The sequence below is a fragment of the Eleutherodactylus coqui genome, chromosome 3 (assembly GCF_035609145.1).
Source record: "Eleutherodactylus coqui strain aEleCoq1 chromosome 3, aEleCoq1.hap1, whole genome shotgun sequence".
NCBI classification, from domain to species: Eukaryota; Metazoa; Chordata; class Amphibia; order Anura; family Eleutherodactylidae; genus Eleutherodactylus; species Eleutherodactylus coqui.
The window spans coordinates 90,973,875-90,997,728 of record NC_089839.1 but is presented as its reverse complement, the minus strand read 5'-3'; the positions used below and the strand labels follow the sequence as shown (position 1 = coordinate 90,997,728).

Genomic DNA, 23,854 nt, shown 5'->3' with positions numbered 1-23,854 from the left:
TATTCAGCAGCCGGGGATTTAAAATCCCCGCCTGCTGAATGGGCTGCCTCTGATTGGTCACACCCCTCACCAATCAGAGGCAGCTCTCACTCATCCATTCATGAATGGGTGAGTGAGTGCTGCCTCTGATTGGCTCAGCGCAGGGACTAATCAGGGGCAGCTCTCAGCTGTCATTCAATAGCTGAGAGCTGCCCGATTGGTCCTTGCGCTGAGCTAATCAGACGCAGCACTTACTCACCCATTCATGAAGCAATGGTTCTAAATATGCACAGATCGCATGCGCAAATCTTGTGAAAAAACGCCCGTCTGTTTGAGGCCTCAGGCAGAGTTCCATAGTCTCACTGCTTTTATAGTAAAGACCCCCCCCCCCCCCCCCCATCAGTGTAGAAACCTTCTTTCCTCTAGATGCAAAAGGCGCCCCTTTGTTACAGTGACAGTCCTGGGTATAAATTGATGGGAGAGATCTCTGTATTGTCCCCTGATATAGTTATACATAGTTATTAGGTCGTACACCAGACATCTATTTTTTCTAAACTAACGTATGGCTTCAAAATTTATAACGGAATTGAATGAGAGTGCAGATAAACAGAACAGAGCATTTTTAAAAATATTTTTAATTAAAAACTTGAATTTCTTAAAAAAAAAGAGAATCAGAGAGGTATGGATTAACAAATATCATGAAGTGTAAGGGTATCATTAAGGTCATGACACTGCGGACAGTAATAGGGAACACATATTTCATGCAGAGTGTAAGGTGGAAAAAATGCTAAATAAAATTAAGTAGATTTCTGTGTAATTGGAATTATTCCAGCAAACATAACCAAACAGTAAGCATTAGAATGTACAAAATTATAAAAGTTTCATGAGTCAAAATACAGAGCAACACATAAAAAAAGACAACAACCCTGGTATATAAAATAAAGCATTAAAGAAACATTACAACCATTATGTACGATTTAAGTGCAAAGAGTGAAAACATTTCTATAACGTTCTCCATCTTGATTTGTGTAAAATTATATATGAGTATATATTATAAAAAAAGACAGTGGTCATCTATATATAGTGACTCCCCCACCCGTCACAGCTTACAAAAGTTGGGTGGAAATGGAGGCAATTTTTTTTTTCTTTAAAATAAAAAGCTGCACTATATGTATGCTATTTCAATATTGTATGTACTAAAGGAAAAACATAATAAATACACACGACGAATGTAGAATAACTTACTTGGATTTCTAGGGGCATGGAGGTCCTTGAGTTCCTATAGACCCTCCCCCAAAGAAAGTAATTTTATTTTTCGGATTATTACCAGTAATGCAGCAGGATTCACCATCTGAGCGCCGGAGTATTTTCTCCTACATTCATCGTATGCGTTTCTTTTCCGTGACGCCACAGTGTTTCTTGTACCCTCCCTGTCACGCTCTCCCTTATTGGAGGTCTACTTGACTGAGTGCTAACACCTGCTACACGTATTCCACGTGCGGGGATTCAAGGAGTGGTGACCTACAGACACAGTTGGGTCACCCACGCCAGGTAAACGAATATTTTTGGTATAACTTACCGTAAAATCTCTTTCTCGTCGCATTCATTGGGGGACACAGCCAGACCATGAGATATAGCCACTGCCATGGTCTGGCTGGGTCCCCCAATGATACGGACGAGAAAATATAATACAGCAACCATAGGATTCCCAACTAAAATGGCAACATGGTGGGGATGCCACTTCCTAATTCAAACTGGGACTTGGAATATGGCAGGACAAATATTTTGAACATTTGTTCTGCAGTATCTGCTGCGATCTTCTGATTAAGTGTTTAAAAGTGTGATAATATCGGGAAGCCATGACAGCCAATGTATGTCATATGGCTAGAAATATTGCCACATGTATAGCCTGTACTATAGCCTGGGGTTACTGAGCACTATCCAACACAGCTTTTACATATAAAGCGACATTTCTAGGAAGACAGGAATGGTAAAATTGCATTTCTTGAGTAACAGTCATCTTCACATATAGTCCCCAAACTAAATGCATTTAAAGTGTTTAGCCACTGTGCACAACGCATTTTTCACTGGTCCCTCTGAGAAAACCGGAGCATGAAGGGTCCTCCTCCTGGAAGCTGATAAAATTATTACTGCATAAGGCTAGTTTCACATGGGCACCGGTGAGGGCGATATTGGGCTGTGAATCACAGCCAGATCTCACCATCCATGTGAAAGCCACAGTGATGTGGGAAGGAAAGACAGGGCAGGTAAGTAGTGAAGTTTAATTTAGCAACGCGTTTCTGAGCCGGACTGGGTCCTTTCTCAAGCCAATTACAGACAATTGCTGAATGTAACAATTGGAGGATTGCCCGTTACAGCGGATGCTGTGATCTTCCACTGCCAGCACAGGATTCAAATCCTCCTAGTTACCCATTGCTTGTAACTGGCTTGAGAAAGGAGTCAATTTGGCACAGAAACGCATTGCTGAATCAGCACTACTTACCTGTCAACACTCCTGCTTTCCTTCACAGCAGTGCCAATCTTCCCCATTCTTCCCTTCATCCCCATCTACAGTTCACGGACCATTTTACAGTCACAATACAGATTGGGCTTCATTTAGACGGATGTCTTGTGCCCATGTTTAACTGTCTATGGTTCAGATGTAATGCCCAGACCAGATCCCTTTGGTGCAATACATTCAGTTCCATAGCAGCAATGGGTCCAGGTGTTACATCCAGAATATGTAGTTACAAGGCCGTCTCCAAGAGGCCTAAGAATACAGTGTGCCCTTTAGGTAAGGGTCCCGCCTGTGAATATATAATAATCATAGCATGCCTCATTATTATAGATTTGTAAAGCTTTGCACTATAAAGTACATTTACCTAGTACAATTAATTTAGGACTCTTATGTCCACTGAAGAGAAAATTAGCAATTTTAATCAATGTAATGCCACTAGATTATTCTGTTGTAAAGCATATCACGAGATCGGAGGAACATCTCTAATCTACAACAGTATTGGTAGTCATAGTTTGCCAGATTTATTGCGGTCTACCATGTTCTGACATCAAGTAGCTGAATGTCTCCGGCAATGTGAATCTCATTGATCTTGGCCAAGTCTTTGAATCGGTGCTTGTACTCCAGAAGATGCTGTCCATTAACAGCAACCTTATATTGATGAGCTTCACAGTAGATAAGCAGCTACAAAGGAAAAAGGTGATTAAAAATTAAACATTAACATACCAGAACCACGTTAACAGTACTAAAACCACCCTGCAGACAATAATACCCATTAAAGCTTAAACTGCTATAGGGCCACAGTAAGAACTGGCCTAGCACTAAATAGTTTCTCCTTAGGCCAATTTCACATGCTCGTGCAAGGTACCTGTGGATTCAAGGCTTTTGTGTCAGACGCCTCCCATCACTTCAGTTGCAATCGGCAAGTGTTTTCTATGGGAAACCTCACATCACACGCTTTGCGATGCATTTTCCAGCCCCTTTGAAAGCAGTGGACGAGCAGTTCCAAGGAACGCCAAAAATAGGATATGTCGCAATTTGTTCTGATCTTCAATTATGCATAGTTCAACTTCAATCCATATGCAGTTAACTCCCCCACCCGGGTCTGCGAAGTTCCGTAGCTCTGCCGGGGATTCCTGTACTGCTCAGCAGCAGACAGAATATCACTCCCTGGTTGTGGCATTCATAAATCCCGCCTCCAGGAAGCAGTGAGTATGATTGGCCAGCGAGCGCTGCTCTCAGCCAATCAACCAGGAAGTGATGTTCTGTCGATAGCCAAAGAGGGCAGGGAACCCAACAGAGTTACGGAACTTAGTAGACCAGCGGGAGGGACCCGGACCGCGCCTGTTAGGTAGTTTATTAATGTTTTTTTCTAATGTAGTCTAGCTAAGGCTTATTTTTGGGGTAGGGTTTATATATCAAGTCTCCCCAAAAATAGCCAAAAATCAGGGTAGGGCTCATTTTTCGGGAAACACGGTAGTAGTCTTAAGTCTTTAGCCATAAACTATAGTGTTTCACTAACAGATGAGGGTTGGTATTAAAACACAAAACATATTCCATAAATTATAGATTATTGGAAAATGTAAATATCCAATCAATATGACTTCTGCGGTCTGAACATTTCCATGTGCTAACTCCAGATCCTCAACAGGGATATTTTGACTCCCCTAAATGGGGAATTTTGGATTCTACCTCATCTGGTTTTTTTTTACCTTCCTCTGGAACAAAATTGGGGGCCAATAGGCGGAAGCTGGATGAACATGTGTCTTTTTTCAGTCTAACACAATATGATACTATGTCAGAGGCATTTTGTTCTGCTTTATAAATCTAAACACTGTAAAACACATCACAACCAACCTCAAAGTACATTTCTGGAGAGAAGGGGAATTGACTCAATTGCCGTTCTTCCTCTCCCCAACTATCATGCAAGTACGTATTTCTCACAAACACCTTCTTCTGCATGCGTGGATTCAAGTGCAAAGCAATATCCGTGGAGCCACTGGGCTTAAGATCAATGGCAAAGCTGGCAACATCGAAATAAAAGAAACAAAAATAAGGTAAGCATATAAAAGTCTATAATCTGAAACACAGTGCAGGAAATGACATGTAGTAACAATCACAGTACAGAAGAGAGCCGGCCTCCAGCCATCGGTGTGAGGGCTTCAGATGTCTGGAAGCAGCTACAATGATGTCGCAGCTAAACGGTACCTTAAAGGGGTATTCTGGAGACTGGGCAAAATTTCCCTAACATTTCCACTTATTGCCATTATTCCAAATGCCCATCTAAATAGTCAAACTGAACTCCAGTACCTTTTTTGATGATCTACCCCACCGCTGCTTGCCAGACAGCTTCAGATTTCCACATTGTAATTTAAAAGGACCGCCAAAGAGTGCAGAAACTACATCTCCCACAATGCCCCACTGCCAGTTACTGACCAGTGCGTATTGTGTCATCACTACAGAATTTGAATGCACTGAGCATGCCTGACCAGTAAAACAGTGGAGGATACAGGTCGTAACCACTGGATACCAATGGGGAACTAAGCAGAGGCAATGTCACAAATAAAAGTAATACAAATTATATTATATTGCAAAGTTACATGTTATCACTAGAGATGAGCGAGTATACTCGCTAAAGGCAATTGCTCGAGCGAGCATTGCCTTTAGCGAGTACCTGCCCGCTCGAGATGAAAGGTTCGGGTGCCGGCGGCGGGCAGGGAGCTGCGGGGGACAGCGGAACGGAGGGGAGATCTCTCTCTCCCTCTCTCCCCCCGCTCCCTCCTGCCGCTACTCACCGCTCCCCTGCGCCGGCACCCGAACCTTTCATCTTGAGCGGGCAGGTACTCGATAAAGGCAATGCTCGCTCGAGCAATTGCCTTTACCGAGTATACTCGCTTATCTCTAGTTATTACCTTACAAACTCTCTACTTGCCGGAATACTTTTGAAAGTCTCTATGCACACTTGCACATAAACTAATCCGTCACGTGTCTGATACTAGCGATGTCTGGGGACCCACTGACTTACCATGGGGTCTATTGGGTTCCACTGTTGTTGCTATCACTTAGCCTGCAGCACTATTCTTCGTGACAAATCTGTTCGGACTGTTCCAAACATAGTAGACAAACTATATACATGTTGCCTGCAAAAGATTAGAGCGTCTGTTTACACTGACTGACTATACAGCTCCGTAGTGATTTTCATAAATACCGTGCAAATTTCCACCAGTCACATAAGCAGAGTACTGGCATTATGTACAGCAACCTGTATTCAGTCAATGGTGTGTTAATAGATGCTGTTGCATCACACTGGTCTACATTCCTGGTATTGTGACAGCCACGGGACTGCAGTCATATTGCAGTTTTGCCACAATTATTCCTTTTTGTAACAATCACAGCAAAAAATGCAATATGAGTGCATTGTGTAAATACCACTTAAAAGGTGTTATCCAGGCAGCACCCACTGGGATACACCAGGGTCGGAGCTGCAGCACTGCTCTGACCCTTGTGTATTGGCTGGTTCTTGTAATTGCAAGCACAGGTACTGATTGAAGTCCCATTGACTTCAATAAAAGCTGTGACTGCAATTACAAGTGCCGGCCACTACACGTGGGTCAGAGCAGCGGCTTCTGCTCTGACCCCAATGTTTACCGGCGTGGGGAAGGGAGGGGGTGGGAGGGTGTGCTGCTTGGATAACCCCTGTGGGCAAATGCTGCTTCCTAATTTACTAAGGCTGAACCTCACAGCTTTATTAAAATACGAAAATCGATAACAAGCAAAACATTTACATTTTAGCATTTTTGTTCACTTCACCCTTCACAACCACTGTTCTCCCTGGACTCAGAGCATTAGAAAGGATTCCAGTGTAAGGCATTTCCTAACAAAAAAAAAGAAAAGATACATAAACTCTCTTAAGGCAAAATGCTGGCAAAACACACTTAAAACACAAATTCCTCAATAAAACACTCCCTAAAGCGGAATTCAGACAGCCATATGCGAAATGACCCCCAAGAACCTCAGGTGCAACTCACATCGGACACAAAGTAGATGTGACAGCATCCAGGGTTCAGTAAAACAAAGTCTTGATAAAGGCCTGTGGGTCGAAACCTTGGTGACGTTTCTGGAAGAATTAAGACCCTGGATGCCATTACATCTACTTTATGGTTTGCACTTTGGATCCATGGATTCTAGTCCTGCGTGACTTTGCATCGTTGCTCCACTCATTCTCCCTATTCTCATTTGTAAAAAGTAAAGACTAGAAGTAATAGGATGAGACTGAAAGGGAGGAGACACAAATTAGATATTAGACAGCGAAGGTGATCAATGAGTGGAACAGGTTGTTACGGGAGGTGGCGAGTTCGCCTTCCATGGAAGTGTTCAAACAGAGGCTGAACGGACATTTGTCTGGGATGATCAGTGAATCCTACACTGAGCAGGGGGTTGGACACGGTGACCCTGGAGGTCCCCTCCAAGTCTACCATTCTAGGATTCTATGGATGGCTGTGATTATCGATGACTGTACAACTACAACTCATGCCCAACAGTTTACAACTCAGTGTACGTTTGTTTGCAAAGAACTGAAAATGCTATAAAGAATACTCACAAACATCAAGCTCTCCTGCGATGCCTGGTAAAGTAAAAGGATAAAAAGAACACCATTACTTAATCTGCGGAATAATTTGCAGCATTTTTACCATAATTTAAACCATACCTGAGAGGCATTCATCGAACTAATTGCAAGTGATGACGGTTGTGAGCCCTGCTGAGTCTAGGACCAGAAAGAAATAAGCAAAATTAACATAAGGTATTGGACACTGGGGAATTTTGCGCCGCGCCACACACATACACACACACACACACACAATTCAGCAGTCGTACACACTTAATATCTACATAAAAATGCATAACTGTTTATACTATATCATATAAAAATGCACAGTGTGCACAATTTGATCATATCCGTGTGTGCTCATCCTCCTTACTGGATGGGTCCCTAGCTCTATAGGCACCTCTCTATCCCTGAATGGGATAGCTGGATACCTGGCTATGTACCATCACTGAACCACGCGGGACAGATGGGAAAACGGAGCACGTGGAAAAAGAGCAGCCAGACACTCCTATAGAAATGTAATGCATACAAATAACCAAAAAAGTCTGCACATCCAACAAATACACCAAGTGTGAAGGTGCACAATAATACTGGCTAACATGGGACTAAACTCTTCTTGGTGCACAATAAGTCACGGATGCAACAAAATGCAGTAACACACACACACCTCAGCACTCATACACACTTAATATCTGCATCAAAATACACAACTGTTGCCTATACTAAATGGGTAAAAAAAGCAAGCTTCTTGGCACACACTTTGATCAAATTCGTTTGTCTATCTGCCACATCAAGGCGAACCTTAACGGATGGGTACAGATGGGTATTATGCAATGCATTTGTATAGGAGTGGCTGCCTGCAATTTTGTCATCTGGTCCATTTTCCCCCCATCTGTCCCAGGTGGTTTAGTGATCGTACATAACTCAAAGACAGGTATTTGTAAAGCTAGGTTTCCAGCCAGTAAGGTTGGCTTTGATGTGGCGGATGGGCACGCACATTTGATCAAATTGTGCACTAAGAACTTTGCATTTTTATGCAGTTAGCATAAAACAACAGTTATGCATCTGTATGCAGATATTAAAGGGGTTGTCCCGCGCCGAAACGTTTTTGTTTTTTTTAACCCCCCCCCCCCCCGTTCGGCGCGAGACAACCCCGATGCAGGGGTTAAAAAAACAACCCGCACAGCGCTTACCTGAATCCCGGCGGTCCGGCGTCTTCATACTTACCTGCTGAAGATGGCCGCCGGGATCCTCTGTCTCCGTGGACCGCAGGGCTTCTGTGCGGTCCATTGCGGATTCCAGCCTCCTGATTGGCTGGAATCGGCACGTTACGGGGCGGAGCTACACGGAGCCGGCATTCTACACGAGCGGCCCCATAGAAGACTGCAGAAGACCCGGACTGCGCAAGCGCGGCTAATTTGGCCATCGGAGGGCGAAAATTAGTCGGCTCCATGGGAACGAGGACGCCAGCAACGGAGCAGGTAAGTATAAAACTTTTTATAACTTCTGTATGGCTCATAATTAATGCACAATGTACATTACAAAGTGCATTAATATGGCCATACAGAAGTGTATAGACCCACTTGCTGCCGCGGGACAACCCCTTTAAGTGTGTACGAGTGCTGAAGCACATGTTTGTTACTGTATTTACTGCAGCGATAGTTTATTGTGCACCTTCACACTTAGGCTGGGTTCACACAACTGCGTGAGCCGGCATGTCATGTGTGGGCACGCAGCAAGTACGCAATAACACGTGTACTTGCTGTGTGCCACTAATCCCCATGAACTATCTTGTCATGTATGTGCGCATAATAATACGCTAATCGCAGTGAGTGTGAAAGCGACTCAAGTTTTGGTCAGATCTATTTAACCTCACTGGAGCCCCCGCAGTTGATGACGTCACAGAGGGACTGCGCTTTACGTGCCACAATATACACTGATCACAGCATGTACTGCCCACTTGTGAACTGCTGATACCAATACCAGTATGTATATATGTGAAATGCTTGTGTATCATATTTGCTTGAGAAAGGAGGTCATGTTCTCTCCTGACAGGTTTGTATTAGTAAATACTTACATTCCTTATGTAATAAGAATTTTGGAGCATCTTTTAATGCCATTCCTGTTCTTCCTCCTGGAACTGTATGAACAACATGACAGCTGAGTATAACCATTCCAACTGCTAAGGATATTTCGCTACTGTCAAGGGGAAGAATAAGGGCTGTTTATTCATTCAGTCGCTTCCGACTCTTCGTGACCTTGTGGATCAGCCCACACTAGAGCTTCCTGTCGGCTGTCGCCACCCCCAGCTCCGCCAAGGTCCAGTCCATCACCTGAAGGATATCATCCATCCATCTTGCCTTTAGTCGGCCCCTCTTCTTTTTGCCTTCCAATTTTCCCAAGGTATCCTGTCTTCTCATTATGTGGCCAAAGTACTTCAGCTTTGCCTTTAATATCCTTCCCTCCAGCGAGCAGTCTGGCTTTATTTCCTGGAGTATGGACTGGTTTGATCTTCTTGCGGTCCAAGGCACTCTCAGCATCTTCCTCCAACACCACAGTTCAAAAGCGTCTATTTTCCTTCGCTCATCCTTCCTTATGGTCTAGCTCTTACATCCATAAGTTACTATGGGGAATACCATTGCTTTAAGTATGCGGACCTTCGTTGTCAGTGCAATGTCTCTGCTCTGTCTAGTTGTCCATTTATTCATATGTTTCCAAGAGAAATAACAGGAAAAAAAATTCTAATGTAAATGTGAAAGACTTACTGTGTGATAAGCAAATCCAATTGTGTAAATTTGCACCTTTCCGGATATACTGAGAGCATTGACTCTTTCCAGATTGATCCTATGCTTGTAAGTCAACAAGTGCTTCCCATTTGAAGACACCTTGAACAAATAAAAACAAATTAATCAACCAATAAGTGTTATAAAATGCAAAGAATATACAAACAAATGTCTAAAGGCCCTTTTACACGCAAAAATAATCTAGAACCACTGAAAGATTTAGCTATTTGCATAAAGCATTAATGGCCATTAACACTATCATCTTCATTTGAATGTAAAAGGACCTCCATGAGTTGTTCGCAGAGCCCAGCAGGTGTTTAAACACACTCCCAGCTCCGCAAATAGGAACAAGCTTCACTGACTGAATGGAGGCGGAAGGGGCTAGAATCATTCCAGCTGCCCACCTCCATTCACAGTACGCAGGCAGCCGTTCACAATGGACTTTTGGGTCCTTTTTTTAATACCTCTGCCATGACATCCATAGTAACATCACAGACAAACATCACTTGGCTGCCCTAATCAAGTCATGTTACTAAGGATCTCATTTGCACATAAAGAAAATTAATTAGGGAAGGTTATAAAAGGAGAGTATATTTCTACGGGCCCAGTGCTACACATGATTCCAGGCACCACTCCTACGAAAAGGTAGTATTTTATCGTTCTATGTATATTCAATGTAAGCAAAAGGACTCACTTAATGCGCTCCGTCCAACCGTATCAAAGTATTGAAATCTTACTTGAAGCGGGGTGCCTGGACTCCTGGCACCCCGATATCCAAAGGAAACAGGGAAATTCCAACGAGGCAGGAGTATTCTTCATAAAACAATTTATTGCATACAGAAACAGGTGGGTATCGCGATAAGATTTCAATACTTTGATACGGTTGGACGGAGCGCATTAAGTGAGTCCTTTTGCTTATATTGAATATACATTTCTTTCCTCCTTGACACAATGGTTTCGGAGTTGCTCGCTGCTGCTCTCCCTCAGGGGATGTCTTAGGACCACCAACGTATGTTGCCATAAATTGGTTCGAAAAACCCCAGTGGACCCACGAACTGACCGGTCTCTATTCCATAGGACCGGTTCAGTTGCGGTGAGTCTCCTTCCTATATATTCTGTTTTAAATTTCTTTGCACACCATTGGAGCGCCGCTTCTGATTCTATCATTTACATTTTATCGTTCTATAGACTTTCATTGAAAGCCCTGACATGTACAAGTAACAGATTTGTGAGATCCAATAAATTGTACAGAATTCTCCTTCTGTTTTGTTACAATATCGGCTTCCATACTTAATTGAACTCAAACAACAAGGGTGAGGGCTGCCGCCTTGAAATGTTCAACTAAGCCTGGGTTATGAAAATCTTCTTGTAGCTAAAAATCAGGTTAGTGATAAAGCTGTATGATGAACGGAGGCCACATTTATTATAGGATCTTCCTCATTTTTTTTGTGGGTTTCACTCATAAAATAGTGTCTTATTTGCGCGATACGTTTGCCATGCACGGCATTGTGAGAAAGTGGGAATAGATTATGGTTTCATCCAGATTTAGACACATATGCAAATTCAGATTAATAAAATACAAAACATTACTCATCTGTTAAATGCCCTGCACCACTTCCGTGCTTATGTTCCAGTGGTCCATTGCTTGACATGCTGGAAGAGCCCTTGACAGCCATTCACTGACCTCAGCAGTCACTTATCATATGGTATATCAACAAAAACTAGTGGTGCTGCTGGAGTGGCAGGGGATTTAACACATGGGCGAGCGTGATATTGCCATGAAAAACACGTCCCAATAACGCACTTGCCAACGTGCATTTTACGCGTGGATGCGAGACGTTTTTCACGCAAAAACGTCTTGCAAGACTTCTGTGAAACTGCGATGCCCTGGCGCGTTTTACACGCGCCAGAGATCGGCAAGTGTTTCCAATTGATTTCAATATCAATTGATCACCATAACTTTATTTTTCCACTGACAAAATTGCATGAGGGTTCATTTTTTGTGGGATGTCCTGTAGTTTCCATTGGTACCATTATGAAGTTCATGCAAGTTTTTGATCGCTTATTAATTTTTTGAGTTTTTTTCCCTCTATATAGACAGGGTCACCAAAAAAAAGCGTTTGTTTTTTTTCTGTACAACGTTCACCATGCACAATAAATAATGCATTACTTTGATAGATCAGACTTTTATGAATATAGAGATACCAAACCGTTGTTTGCTTTTTTTTTTTATAATTATAAATCTAGGTTTTTTTCTTTTTAATCTTTACCTCCTTTTATTTTTTTATAAATTAATGAAACTTTTTAAAACACATTTTTACATTTTTTTCTAAGTTCCTGCAGGGGACATGAACTTGCAATCATTTGACTGATACTGCAGTATAATGTAATACCATAGTATTACATTATATTGCAATCTGACAAGTAGTCTATCAATTAGCCATCAGCAGGCCCCAGGCTGTCATAGCAACGGAGTGGCACCTCGAGATCTCATCGCTGGGGGCTGTTCAATACGCTGTCAAACTGATCTATGGGATTTAAATGCCGCTGTCAGAACTGACAGCAGCATTCACAGCTAACAGCTGTTCACAGCTGTTTACGCTGATCGCGGCTGTTAGCTATGAGAAACAGCTGGTGCCTGCATCATATAGAGCAGAATTGTCAATCGATTCCCCTCCATGCAAACCTTGAACATACAGGACATACCTGTATGTCCTATGTTGTTAAAGGGCTAAAGAGGGCTCCACAACTAACTATTAATGGCCGATTCTCAGAATAGGCCATCAACGTCAAAATGGCGGGTGTCCAATATCCCAGCAATGCCTGCCAATCAGCTGTGCTTTAGTGTGGCTGTGTGACGGAAACACACAGCTCCGTAAACTGTGCAGTGGTCTGGAATGGTACTGCAGACTAAGGGCTCTTTCACAAGGGATTGTTGGCGAAAAAAAACTAAAACTAAAAATAATAAAATGAACAAGTGGCATCCGTTGCAACTCCCGTTTTAGTGCCCATTCAGTCGGCAGATGCTGCGGCGCATATTCGCAGCAGCCCCGGGATACCGTCAGGCGGGGGTACGTCACTCCCCCTCTCTGCTCCAGTCTATGGGAGCTGATGGACTTTAGCACACTAGCTACCGACCCTCCCATTGCTGTCAGCGAGCAAGAGGCAGGAAGGGAGTTTAGCAGAGACGCTTCTAAACTCCCTCCCACCTCCCTTTTCTGGCAGGTCTCATAGGCTCCAATAGGAGCCTATGGAACTGGCCGTCATATTCCGGACAGAAGATAGTTCCAGAACTATCTTTTCCGGCCAGCGGGAATGCGCACAGTATGTGCTATCTTTTCAGGCCAGACGTTTTTATGCACCGGAAAAAAATAATAAAAAAAAATAAAAAAATCGGTCATCTGAACTGATGCATTGGAATCCAATAACAACCGGACGTGAAAACGCTACCAATATTCGTTTGTGTGAATAAGCCCTAATTTATTGGGTCTGAGCCTAGAGTACCATTCTGGGCCGATGCATAGTGTATGTACCAGCACAAAAGTTCCAGCAAATAGCTGATTCACACAACTGCCGGCTGTCAGATCTCCACTGATTTGCTATTGATCACAAAGTATAAAATAAATAGTTTAGTTATGAGAATCATTTTTTTTTTACTTTTTAAAACCTTTTTTTTTTGCCTTTCAAAAAAACGTAAAATGCAATGAACCCACTATTGAATACCAATGTTTTTACTGGGGTAACTAACAAGCCTAGTCCAAATAATGAATGGGTACCCTGTGCCAGTACGAGCGGGTGCTTGGCTCCTGCATTAATGGTGGAAAAGCAAAGAAGCCTTCAATCCTGGTTGTGTAACCCCTTAGATGCTGTGATTAATAGTGACCACTGTCCCATTCCCCACCCCTCACAACAAGGCAAAGTGGAGATTGGTAGGATTTGTGCTACTGTGCAGCCCCCTTATCACCACCAATGGACCTAGTCTAATCACATCAACTTGTAAAGTAAGCAATCCAATCATTAGATATACTTGTATAGGTAACAGTTTCCATAGTAATAATGTATAAAGCGGCTACAAATCATAAGTGACATTATAGCATCAAAATATACACTAGTTAGTTGTAGCGCTAGCAAGACTGAAAAAAAAGACCTCACCTGAAATTTATTGTGTAAAACATAAACTATGACCTCAAATGGCTTCCCCTTTTTTAAAGGCATCTCATATGTTTTTTCTTCGCAGCCCCATCTTTCATCTTGTAAAGTGTTGCACACGATAACCCCATAACCTTTAAATCGAGGATTGAAATGGAAAGCCACATCAGAACGGGGTGTCTGACTGCTCCCACACTGGAAGTCTATCTGAAACCTAAGGAGAACACAAGTAAGGACACTCGGCACTTAAGTGAAATATTAATACAACTGCCGGAAATAAACAATCATTGGAAAAAGTGTAATCTAGAAAAATCTGTTGACTTTTTCTACTCTTTCTAAGGCTGCCTGCAGACAGGCAAAAATTCCGTGGCGGGATTCCCTGCAGAATTTCCGCCTGTACACGCCTGCATAGGATTGCATTACAATACGCAATCCTATGCAGACGGCTGCGGTTTGTCTGCGCGAAATCACGCGCAGAAAACAAACCGCGGCATGCGTCACTCCCCAGCCGCCAGCTCCGCTCTGCACATGTGCCGGCTGCCTAGCAGCCGGCACATGAAAGAGCCGGAGCTGCGGGAGCGGGTGAGTTCCACGCTGCTCTCTGCTGGAACTCGGGTCCCGGTGCGAGAATTCTCGCAGCCGGATCCGATCCAGGCGTCTGCAGGCAGCCTTAAAAGGGGTTTTCCCATCACTTAAAATTGCTCCACAACCACTCTGTCCTTCCCGGTTGCTGTTGACCAGGACATGTGACTGCTGCAGCCAATCACAGGCTACACAGGGTTGCTGCTGTGGTCAGTGATTGGTTGTAGCAGTTACCAGGAAGTACATAGTGGTTGTGGAGCAATTTTAAGTAATGGGAAAACCCCTTAATTTTGCTGTGCCGCTGACTGATATACGCAGCCTTTTCCAAGGTACTCATGGTAGGCTTCTTGCCTTTATTTTTCCACATTTTCCACATTTCAAAATTAAAATTTTACAATAACACAAGAGAATCATGCAGTAGACAAATCACTGGTTCATCTGAGGTCCAAATCACTCCAAACCACCTCTAAAAAAGGTGTAGGTCAAGTTCCTATGGAGGACTCCATCAGTGTCAGCAGTATCAGTAGAAAAGCATCCCCGCATCATCAAACCATCTTGAAAAGAATGGGAGATGCGATATGAGAGCAAGCACAGAGATAGAACATGCCGTGATTTGTTTCCCATGGTGCAATGCAGGATAACATCAATCATGTGTATGACACCATTAAAAAAAATGTGGATCTTCTTTATGCATCTCGTGATTTTCTCGCCTATGTGAAGGCGGCCTTAGGCAACCTTCACTCAACACTCTTCTTCCCTCTTTGGATCAAGGCACGCCAAGTACAGAGAAGAGTACCAAAGTACAGTAGATTGTAAGAAACACTTTGTCAGGTACTCTTTACCCATCAAAAAAAATGGATCTTTACTAGAGACGAGCGAGCACGCTCGGTTAAAGCTGATACTGGAGCGAGCATCACTCTTCTCGAGTAACTGCATACTCGTCCGAGCAAATGCGGGGGAGAGCGGGTGGTTGCGGGAGGGAGAGAGAGAGAGATCTGTCTCACTCTCCCCCTGCCGCACTTTCTCGGACGAGTATGCAGTTACTCGAGCAATGCTTTAACCGAGGGTGCTCGCTCATCTCAAATCTTTACACCCATGTTTTATTTTAGGGGGAGCAGGACAGGGAAATCCCCGCAGGCGAACGGTTCTGTTTCTGTACAGAACCAAACAGTGCTGGACGGACCCCACTGACTATAATGCAGTCCACCTGATTTCCGCCAAGCAATCCAGTTTTGGGCCGGAAGAAAAAGCGCTGCATGCAGCGCTTTTTCTTCTGGTATCTGGCGTCGCATCTGCAACAAAAACCTACGGCTGGAGGTTCCGATGCAGATGCGAAACTACCATGATCCTTTGGAGGACAGGTTAAAATACAAGAGTTGTTGAGCACTTAAGAAAAAAAAACAAAAAGAAAACTTGTCCCTCTAACAGATCATAAAAATTAAAGGTTAACACTTGTTTTATACAATTATTTCCGAATAAGATAAAAATGCCTACAAGTACCTGTCTGCATCATGATGTACAGAACCGTGAAACACTACCATGGTTCCTGGTTGCAAACTTCCAATGATTGGCCCAACATATGGGATGACCTGAAGAAAAATATTAAACTCTATTAAAGAAAAACTTCAAACTTTTTTTTCTCTCCACTCCTTCCCAGTGGAGTTGTAATAAAGATGCCATAAAATCTGTCACGGGAAACCTCTATAAATGGGGTCATTATATAACCCTGTCTGATCGGTGGGAGTCTAGCCCACAATATCACACTAAGCAGAGGAGAAAAGGGCCAACATTGTACCCCGGAGCACATCAGAACCCGCACTGCACTTATTTTATGTATGCCGTATCTGACAACCAGACCACCTTAGGCTGCTTTCACACAACCGAGGAAGTCACGCGTGATTTGTGAGACGCACTAATATATTTTGCTCGTATGAATGAAGTCATACATATGAGCGATTTTTATTACTGCATCGCGGTTCGGGAAAAAAGAAATTGCAGCATATCCCATCTTTGGGCATTTCCTCAAAACGCCTAGTGTCACCCATTGTTTTAATTGGGGCTGGCAAAGTATTGCATGGTGTGCGACGTGCATGTGACTGTGATGCAAGACTATGATGACAACAATGGGAAACACTCCGCCACCATCAGCCGCAGATAAATGCCACAGCAGAGGATGGCTACTTCTCTAAAGTGATGCAAGGTGTTTTTAAACACAAAAAGGCCTCACATCTATAGGGACTTTGCATGTCAGCAAGTGCGATAGATAGATAGATAAATAAAAATTGCAGCGCCCGTGTGAAAGAGTACTTAGAATGAATGTCATTTTAAGCCGTGTAACAAGCGCTCTACAACTAGATCAGCACTCATTATAAAGACCTTTACACAGTCCAGCACGCACTGCATTGCAGATGGTCATTAATGCAATTGTTCATCCCCAATACAGTATCATCATTGATGGCAGCACAGCGCCTCGTTCACAAAGGGAAAAGTGCTGCTGAAAAACTATTTTCCCAGCTACACACAGGATGTGATCTGCAGACTAACAAGTGTCTGCTCGTTCATCCGGTAATCGGGCGCAGCGTCACACAGCAAGGTAATTGAGGGTACGGTCGCATGCAGCAGAAATGCTGTGGAAAGCCCGCATAAAAACCTGCACCAAAATCTGCACAGTTGAATTTTTACCAGGAATCGACTGTGTATCCGCAGCCGTTTTTAGTAGTCGTGTCACTCCCCCTCACCTCGGAATAGGTGGCACTGTCAGCGCACCCCAGCAGAGGACCCTTGGCAGCCTAGTGAGCACTGAGCTGCTGGTCAGGTGATGCGGAAGTGGCATCAGCTGACCAGCGACGCTGCGCTCACTAGAGGCTGCCAGGTGAAGAAAGTGCTGACAGCGCAAAGAATTCGGAGGTGAGGGGGATTGCTGAAGTCAGCTTTAGAAAAGCAGCTGATTTCTAGTTAAATTCCACAGCGGTGGTGCTGATTTTGACTCTATCTTTTCCAGATATGCTATGGATTTTGCCTCGGAAAATCTGCAAAATTTCCTCTATGTGTGAACATACCCTTAGGCTACAGTCACACAGACATGCACAGTGCTTTCTCTGCTACTTGGTGGGAGGCCCAGGGCTTGGTCACTAACAGATCACAAATCGAATGTCTGTTCCAAATGTGGGCAGCGGCTGCTCTGCCTACTGAGGAGGGAGTTTCATGGGCAGATAGTACAGACTTTCTCTCTTCTTTGGAATAACATCCTAAAGATAAGCCACCAATGTTACATCCCAGAAAGCCTCTTGTTTTGAGTAAAATTGCCTTCAGGGTAACATTATGAATGTGTCCAAAGTTTTGCTCTCCATCTTTTATGCATTCAACAGCTGGGCCTTTCCACTTGGTAATATATGCATAAAGCAGGATGTCGGGATTGTTACAAGAGACAACTGAGGCTACCAAGGGGAGCACCATTCTGACCAATTAAAGAGTAACTGCAGTTTTGTAAAACTTTTGACATGTCAAAAGTTTCTGGTCAGTGGGGTCTGGGTGCTGAGACCCTCTTCGACTGTTGTAAAGAAGGAGCTGACTGAGCACTGTGCCTTTTCAGGGGTTTGTTTTCGGCTGTTCTCGGTAGCTGAAGACCAGCTCATAGAAGAAGTCTATAGAAGTCTTCTTTAGATATCCATGAACCCATCTTCAGCTCTCGAGAACAGCCAAAGAGTAACAAATACAGCAGTGAGTGCTGCAGCCCCTTCATTTCTGCGATCAGTGAAGGTCTCAGCACCAGGACCTACACTAATCAAAACTTTTGATTTGTCTCTAAAGTTGTTCGAAAGTGCAGTTAAACTTTTTAATGGCAAAACCAGCCAGGCCTGCATATCCTATGTTGCAGTGGATTTTCTGTACTTTGCAGGCCTGGTTGATCTTATATATGAAAAATAAAAATGCAAACATGTCCAGCAGAAACTAATGTTCTCAGTGCTCAGGAATGGTTAGCTTTACATGTCATATAAACATCGGACAATCCCTGTCCACATAGGCCACGTAATGCTAGACTTCCCATGTAGTAACCACTGCCGAGGAAATGTATGGTGGCCACAACTTCTCCGGGGTGATAAAAGCTGTTTTCCCACATCAAAAGCGGTCACTTACGGGATCCAATATGGTCTGTTGAAGTCCATCGCCAGACATGTCTGTGAATTAGAACTAGAAAGAGAAAAAGAAACAATAAATGCGGAACATTCTAACAATTTAGCATATTCTAATAATCTGATGTTTTTTCTTTCTCTATAGGAATGTGCAGAAACGGTCTCAGCTCCCTCCTCTTCCTGTATGTATACTAGGGAATGAAAGCCAGCACATTACACTAGTGAGATGAACGGCTCTTTTCACACTTCTGTCCTCTCGTGCCATCTGGGGGTTTTGTCACAAATGCGGGAGAAATTAGTGCAGCATGGTACGCCATGTCTTCCAGTGAAATGGCAGAATGCTTGGACAGAACCATATAAAACCCAGGATAGTCAACGGCTGGTGCCGGAATCAGTCATTTTCACATAGTGGTTTTATTTTCATCCTTCTGTTTAATAACAGAATAGAAGAATGTAAATATGAACAGAACCTTATTTAACCCATTAAAGGACTAAATGCCATATATTTATGGTGCTTTATTCCCGGGTTGTTGGTAAATATACAGCACAGGATTGTCCACGGGCAACATTGAATTGTGGAATCCGCCCAGATGATCCGCAGTTCAATATGCCCATAGACATGCATTGGGCATCCGCAGGTAATTAAATACCTGCGGATGTCATTTTATCCCAGAGTGCAGATCGCACACACAATATTTAAAAAAAATATATATTCGCAGCATGGTTCATTTTCTGTGGTTTTCCCGCACGGACCGTGCCGCAGATCCCCGCGAATGCTGGACATTTAAAAAAGAAAAAATAGAAAGCACAATGCATGCGCGTGGTACGCCGCCAGCGTCCCGAGCGAATTCGCCATGCAGAAGAAAGAAGATCCGGCTGCGACGGAGGAGACCCATACCGTGTCCGGACACGTGAGTAAAAAATGCATTTTTTGGCTTCATTCCTGTTGGCATGGGTGGAATCTGCTGCGGGATTCTGCACTGGGAAACCCATGCCCGTGGACATGAAGCCTAAAGCTCCTAAAATATAGCAGAAGCAGGTGAGGCCTCAGCTGTCAGACACAGCCAAGGACCCGGAGAAGACAAGGCGTTTAACTGCTTCTGCAATCTGTTTTACTAGACATAATAGTATTGACGTGCAAAATAAAGTTAACGTGTTGTTATTTTTGCCCCTAATGGCCAGCCATGTGTGTTTTTTACGGAAGTGCACGTAGGGCTCTTTTTTTGTGCCCGCATGTCATGCACTGTATGAGAGGCACGGTTGAAATTAATGTAGTCTGTTACCACGTAATACGTAGTAAAAAAAACACTCAAGTAAAGTTTATTTTTAAAAAAAGAAAGAAAAAAGGGAAAAAAGGAAAACCTTTTTCCCTACAAACTCCCTTTAACGTGAAAAAAAATAAAAACATGACGCATTGTCACGTTTGTAATGATCCATACTAAAAGAATATTATGCCTGTTATTTTACACGGTGAATAGCGTGAAAATGTAAAAAAAAAAAAACATTGCAAAAATTGCCATTTTTCATTCATCTGCCTGCCATAAAAAGCGATCAAAAAGTCACATGAACTCCAAAATTGTATAAAAGATAACTACAGCTCATCATTCAAAAAACAAGGCCTCTCACAGCTCATTTGGTCAAAAAATAAAAGTGCTATAGGTCGTGGAAAGCGGCGATACAAGTACGATTTTTTTTTTGTAAAAAGAGTTTGCATTGTGCCAAAGTACCGTATATACTCGAGTATAAGCAGACTTTTTCAGCATGCTTTTTATGCTGAAAAAGCCCCCCTCGGCTTATACTCAAGTGCAGGTCCATGCACCATTTCTTTCCTTTAAGAGGAATGGGCTGCTTGCAGTGATTTTCGGGGAAGGACTTTAAATATAAGCCCTTCCCTGAAATTCATCCCTAATGTGTAAAAAAATAAATAAATAAACACTCACCTTTCCGCCGCTGTTGGGGCTCAGGCACGTCCAGGCACTTGGTCCTCTGGCAATGCAGTAAAGTTCATTCAGCAGGCGGGGATTTAAAATCTAATGAATGACCCAGCGCTGCGACCAATCATAGGCAGCGCTCAGTTGTCATTCAATGAATGGCTGAGCGTTGCCTGTGATTGGCTGAGCGCTCAGCCAATAAGATACAGCTCTTTCAGCAGGCGGGGATTTTAAATCCCTGTCTGCTGAAAGAACTTCACTGCACGAGGACCAAGCAGCTGGACGCGCCTGAGCCCCGACAGCAGCGGAGAGGGGAGCATTTATTTATTTACACATGCTAGGGATGATTTTTCAGGGAAGGACTTATATTTAAAGCCCTTCCCCAAAAATCACTGCACACAGCCGACTGCTTTCAATGGGGCCGCAGGCAGCAGCGCAGCCCCATTGAAAGCAATGCTGTACAGACCACAGTTGAGTATAAACCCACCCTAGGCTTATACTCGAGTCAACAAGTTTTCCCAGTTTTTTGGGGCAAAACTTGGTGCATCGGCTTATACTCTACTATATATGGTAATATAAAAATAAAAAAAAAATTTGGTATTGCTATAATCAAATAATCATATTGACCCAAAGATAAACTCTGCATATTATTTATATCACACAGTAAGTGCCATTAAAAAAAATGCCGAAATTGTGGTTTTTCGTCTGCCTCGCTAAAATGCAATATAAACCTGAAGTTGCATTTAACCTAAAATGGAACCAATGGAAACTACAAAAAAAAACAAAAAAACAACAATACCTTACACAGCCCTGCTGGCAGAAAAATTATACGCGTTATGGATCTTGGAATGCGGTGATACAATTAAGGGGTCATTCACACGACCGTGATTTCGGTGTACTACATGCATGATGGACGCTGTGTGACACATGGTGAATGGAGCCAATGAAAGTGCATGGATTGTCCGCTTGCAGAAATCTCAATCACTATAAACTCCTGTGAGCGGACATGCGAATGATCTATTCTATGAATGCATACGGAATACAGATTGTTCATGCGTGTGATGATCGTGGATTCCGCAATTCAAATCCACTCGCGTGCAGCCAGCCTAGTTTTTAAAGTGTTTTTAATGTTCAAAAACAGTAGCAGAGTATGATCTGGTGTTGTTCACCTGCAGAATTTACATAAGGGAGCGTTCACACCAGCGTTCGGCAGTTCTTTTTCTGCTCCGTTTGGAGATCAGGAAGATGGCGCCGCCTGGCCAAACAATTCCATATTATCACGGAATCGAACTGCACCAAATGGACCCCCGTTGACTGTAATGGGGTCCTTTCAAATTTCTGGCTGGCAGTCTGCGCCATTTCCTCCTGTTTTCTACCGGAAATCAGTAATGGAGGTTCTCTGATGTGAACAACACATTTTTTAATATACGCTGAACTCTTTTAAATAAAGCCAAGAAGAGAAAAAAGAATGGCAGAACTTTTGCTGCCAACTTTTCTCCCCATCACCTTAAAAAAAAATTATAAATATATTTATATATTAATAAGAAGTTAAACAATATATTACAGGTAGCCCATATATAAAAGTAGATAACTCATCCCGCAAGAAACAAACAAGAAAAAAAAACACACCTCATATGGCTATGTTGGCGGAAAAAAAACAAATTGGAAAAAAAAGGGGTTTTGGCTTTTGAAACGTAATTATTGAAAAACGAAAGAAAAAAAAAAACTGTGATAATAAGGCCAGTCACTAAGGGGTTAAACTGTACTGAGCCCTTAGCAAAACACAAATTTACATTCCTCTATATCGCAAACCAAAAAAATGAAAAAAGTTATTAAATAATGAAACGTTATGAACTTTATACACCTCATGAAATTACTTTCGTTTCCGGCCTCTAATGAGACATCCACTAGCTGCCAGCAATATACAGACACTAGTGCAGCTAGTCCTCCACCAGGACCACAAGCTACCATCACACTGCCATCACCCTGGTACCCTGCCATCACCTGACGCCACAATGCCCTCCGTCCTCCCGGGAGATGTGAGTAGAGATCGCTGATAACTGCGGGGATCCACGTCTTCTTAGTCACTAGAGGACGCCGTCTCTCTACTACCTGTCTCCACTTCCGCGGTATGAGGCTTAGCAGGCAGCCATCACTGTGAAGACCACTCGCTATTCTTTGTATAGGATGAACTTCGAGAAAATGGCTGCTGGTGTGCGGACATGGTCTCACAGATTCGCTTGTCAACAAAACTAAACTGATGAATTCCTGGAGACTCCAGGCTGTCTCTGGGTCACGTGATGTGTGGTAAATAGAAACTCCGTCCTGCTTGTGTACATTACTTCCCATTTACACTTAGCAACCAGGGCTGCAGTTGTCACTGACCCATAACCTAGGGGGTTGCAGGCCCCCCTCACCAGCCACTAACATGAACTTACACACCACAGAACTGGCACACAAATGTGCTGCCATTCATTGTAGAAGACCACTGAGCTGTCTTCTGTTGGGAAATCCCTCAGTGTGCCCCCCTCACAGCCTGGCTATATGTGCCATACCTCCTACAGGGCGCAGTGGACAACAAATGTTTACATTGAATAACCCTTAAGGACTGCCCCTTTTTAAATTTTCGTTTTTCTTGCAAAAACATCGCTGCCACCTGCGATTTTCTTGTGAGAAAGACAATAGAACTTTGATAAAAATGCAATAATAATGAGTCTCCATAGGGAAACATGGGAGATTAAAAAAAAAAAAATACACCAAAAACAAAACACATGCCGCAATGAAAGGAAACGTCGCAAATGGGAATGAAACCATTAAAAATCATTGTATCACAGAAGGGGAAAAATTACAAACAATCACAGGGCAACCCGCCGCATTATCATGGCGTCATTAATAGGTTGCTGGTCTGCATGGTGAACTACATATATCAGAATGGTCTGGCACCCTGTATCCACAATGTATAGGAGTATACACCAAGCAGCCACCCCCCTCATTATCAGGAGGCAGTGTTAGTGGTTGTCTTATCGGTGTCCTCACAGGTGTTATTGGTTCCTCCATTTGGTAGTCAGCTACCTGCATGGTGAGAGGAGACTGGGGGGACTACCTCTTACCTTATAACTTGCTCCAATGTAATAATAACATATTCAATAGTAACGGCGCAACATAATAATAAACAC

The 23,854-nt window shown here is 43.2% G+C and overlaps 1 protein-coding gene across 1 annotated transcript; it reads right to left on the bottom strand.

The window, feature by feature from the left end:
- Positions 1–595: 595 nt before the first annotated feature.
- LGALS8 (galectin 8) lies at positions 596–22,771 on the bottom strand. The gene is made up of 10 exons (XM_066595871.1): positions 22,683–22,771; positions 18,752–18,805; positions 16,115–16,203; positions 14,036–14,246; positions 9,866–9,985; positions 7,203–7,259; positions 7,095–7,118; positions 6,280–6,368; positions 4,352–4,517; positions 596–3,178 (listed from the first exon to the last, which is right to left on the bottom strand). Exons 2-10 carry the CDS (start codon positions 18,788–18,790, stop codon positions 3,029–3,031), a joined length of 945 nt encoding a protein of 314 aa, XP_066451968.1. The 5' UTR covers positions 18,791–18,805; positions 22,683–22,771; the 3' UTR covers positions 596–3,028.
- Positions 22,772–23,854: the final 1,083 nt, after the last annotated feature.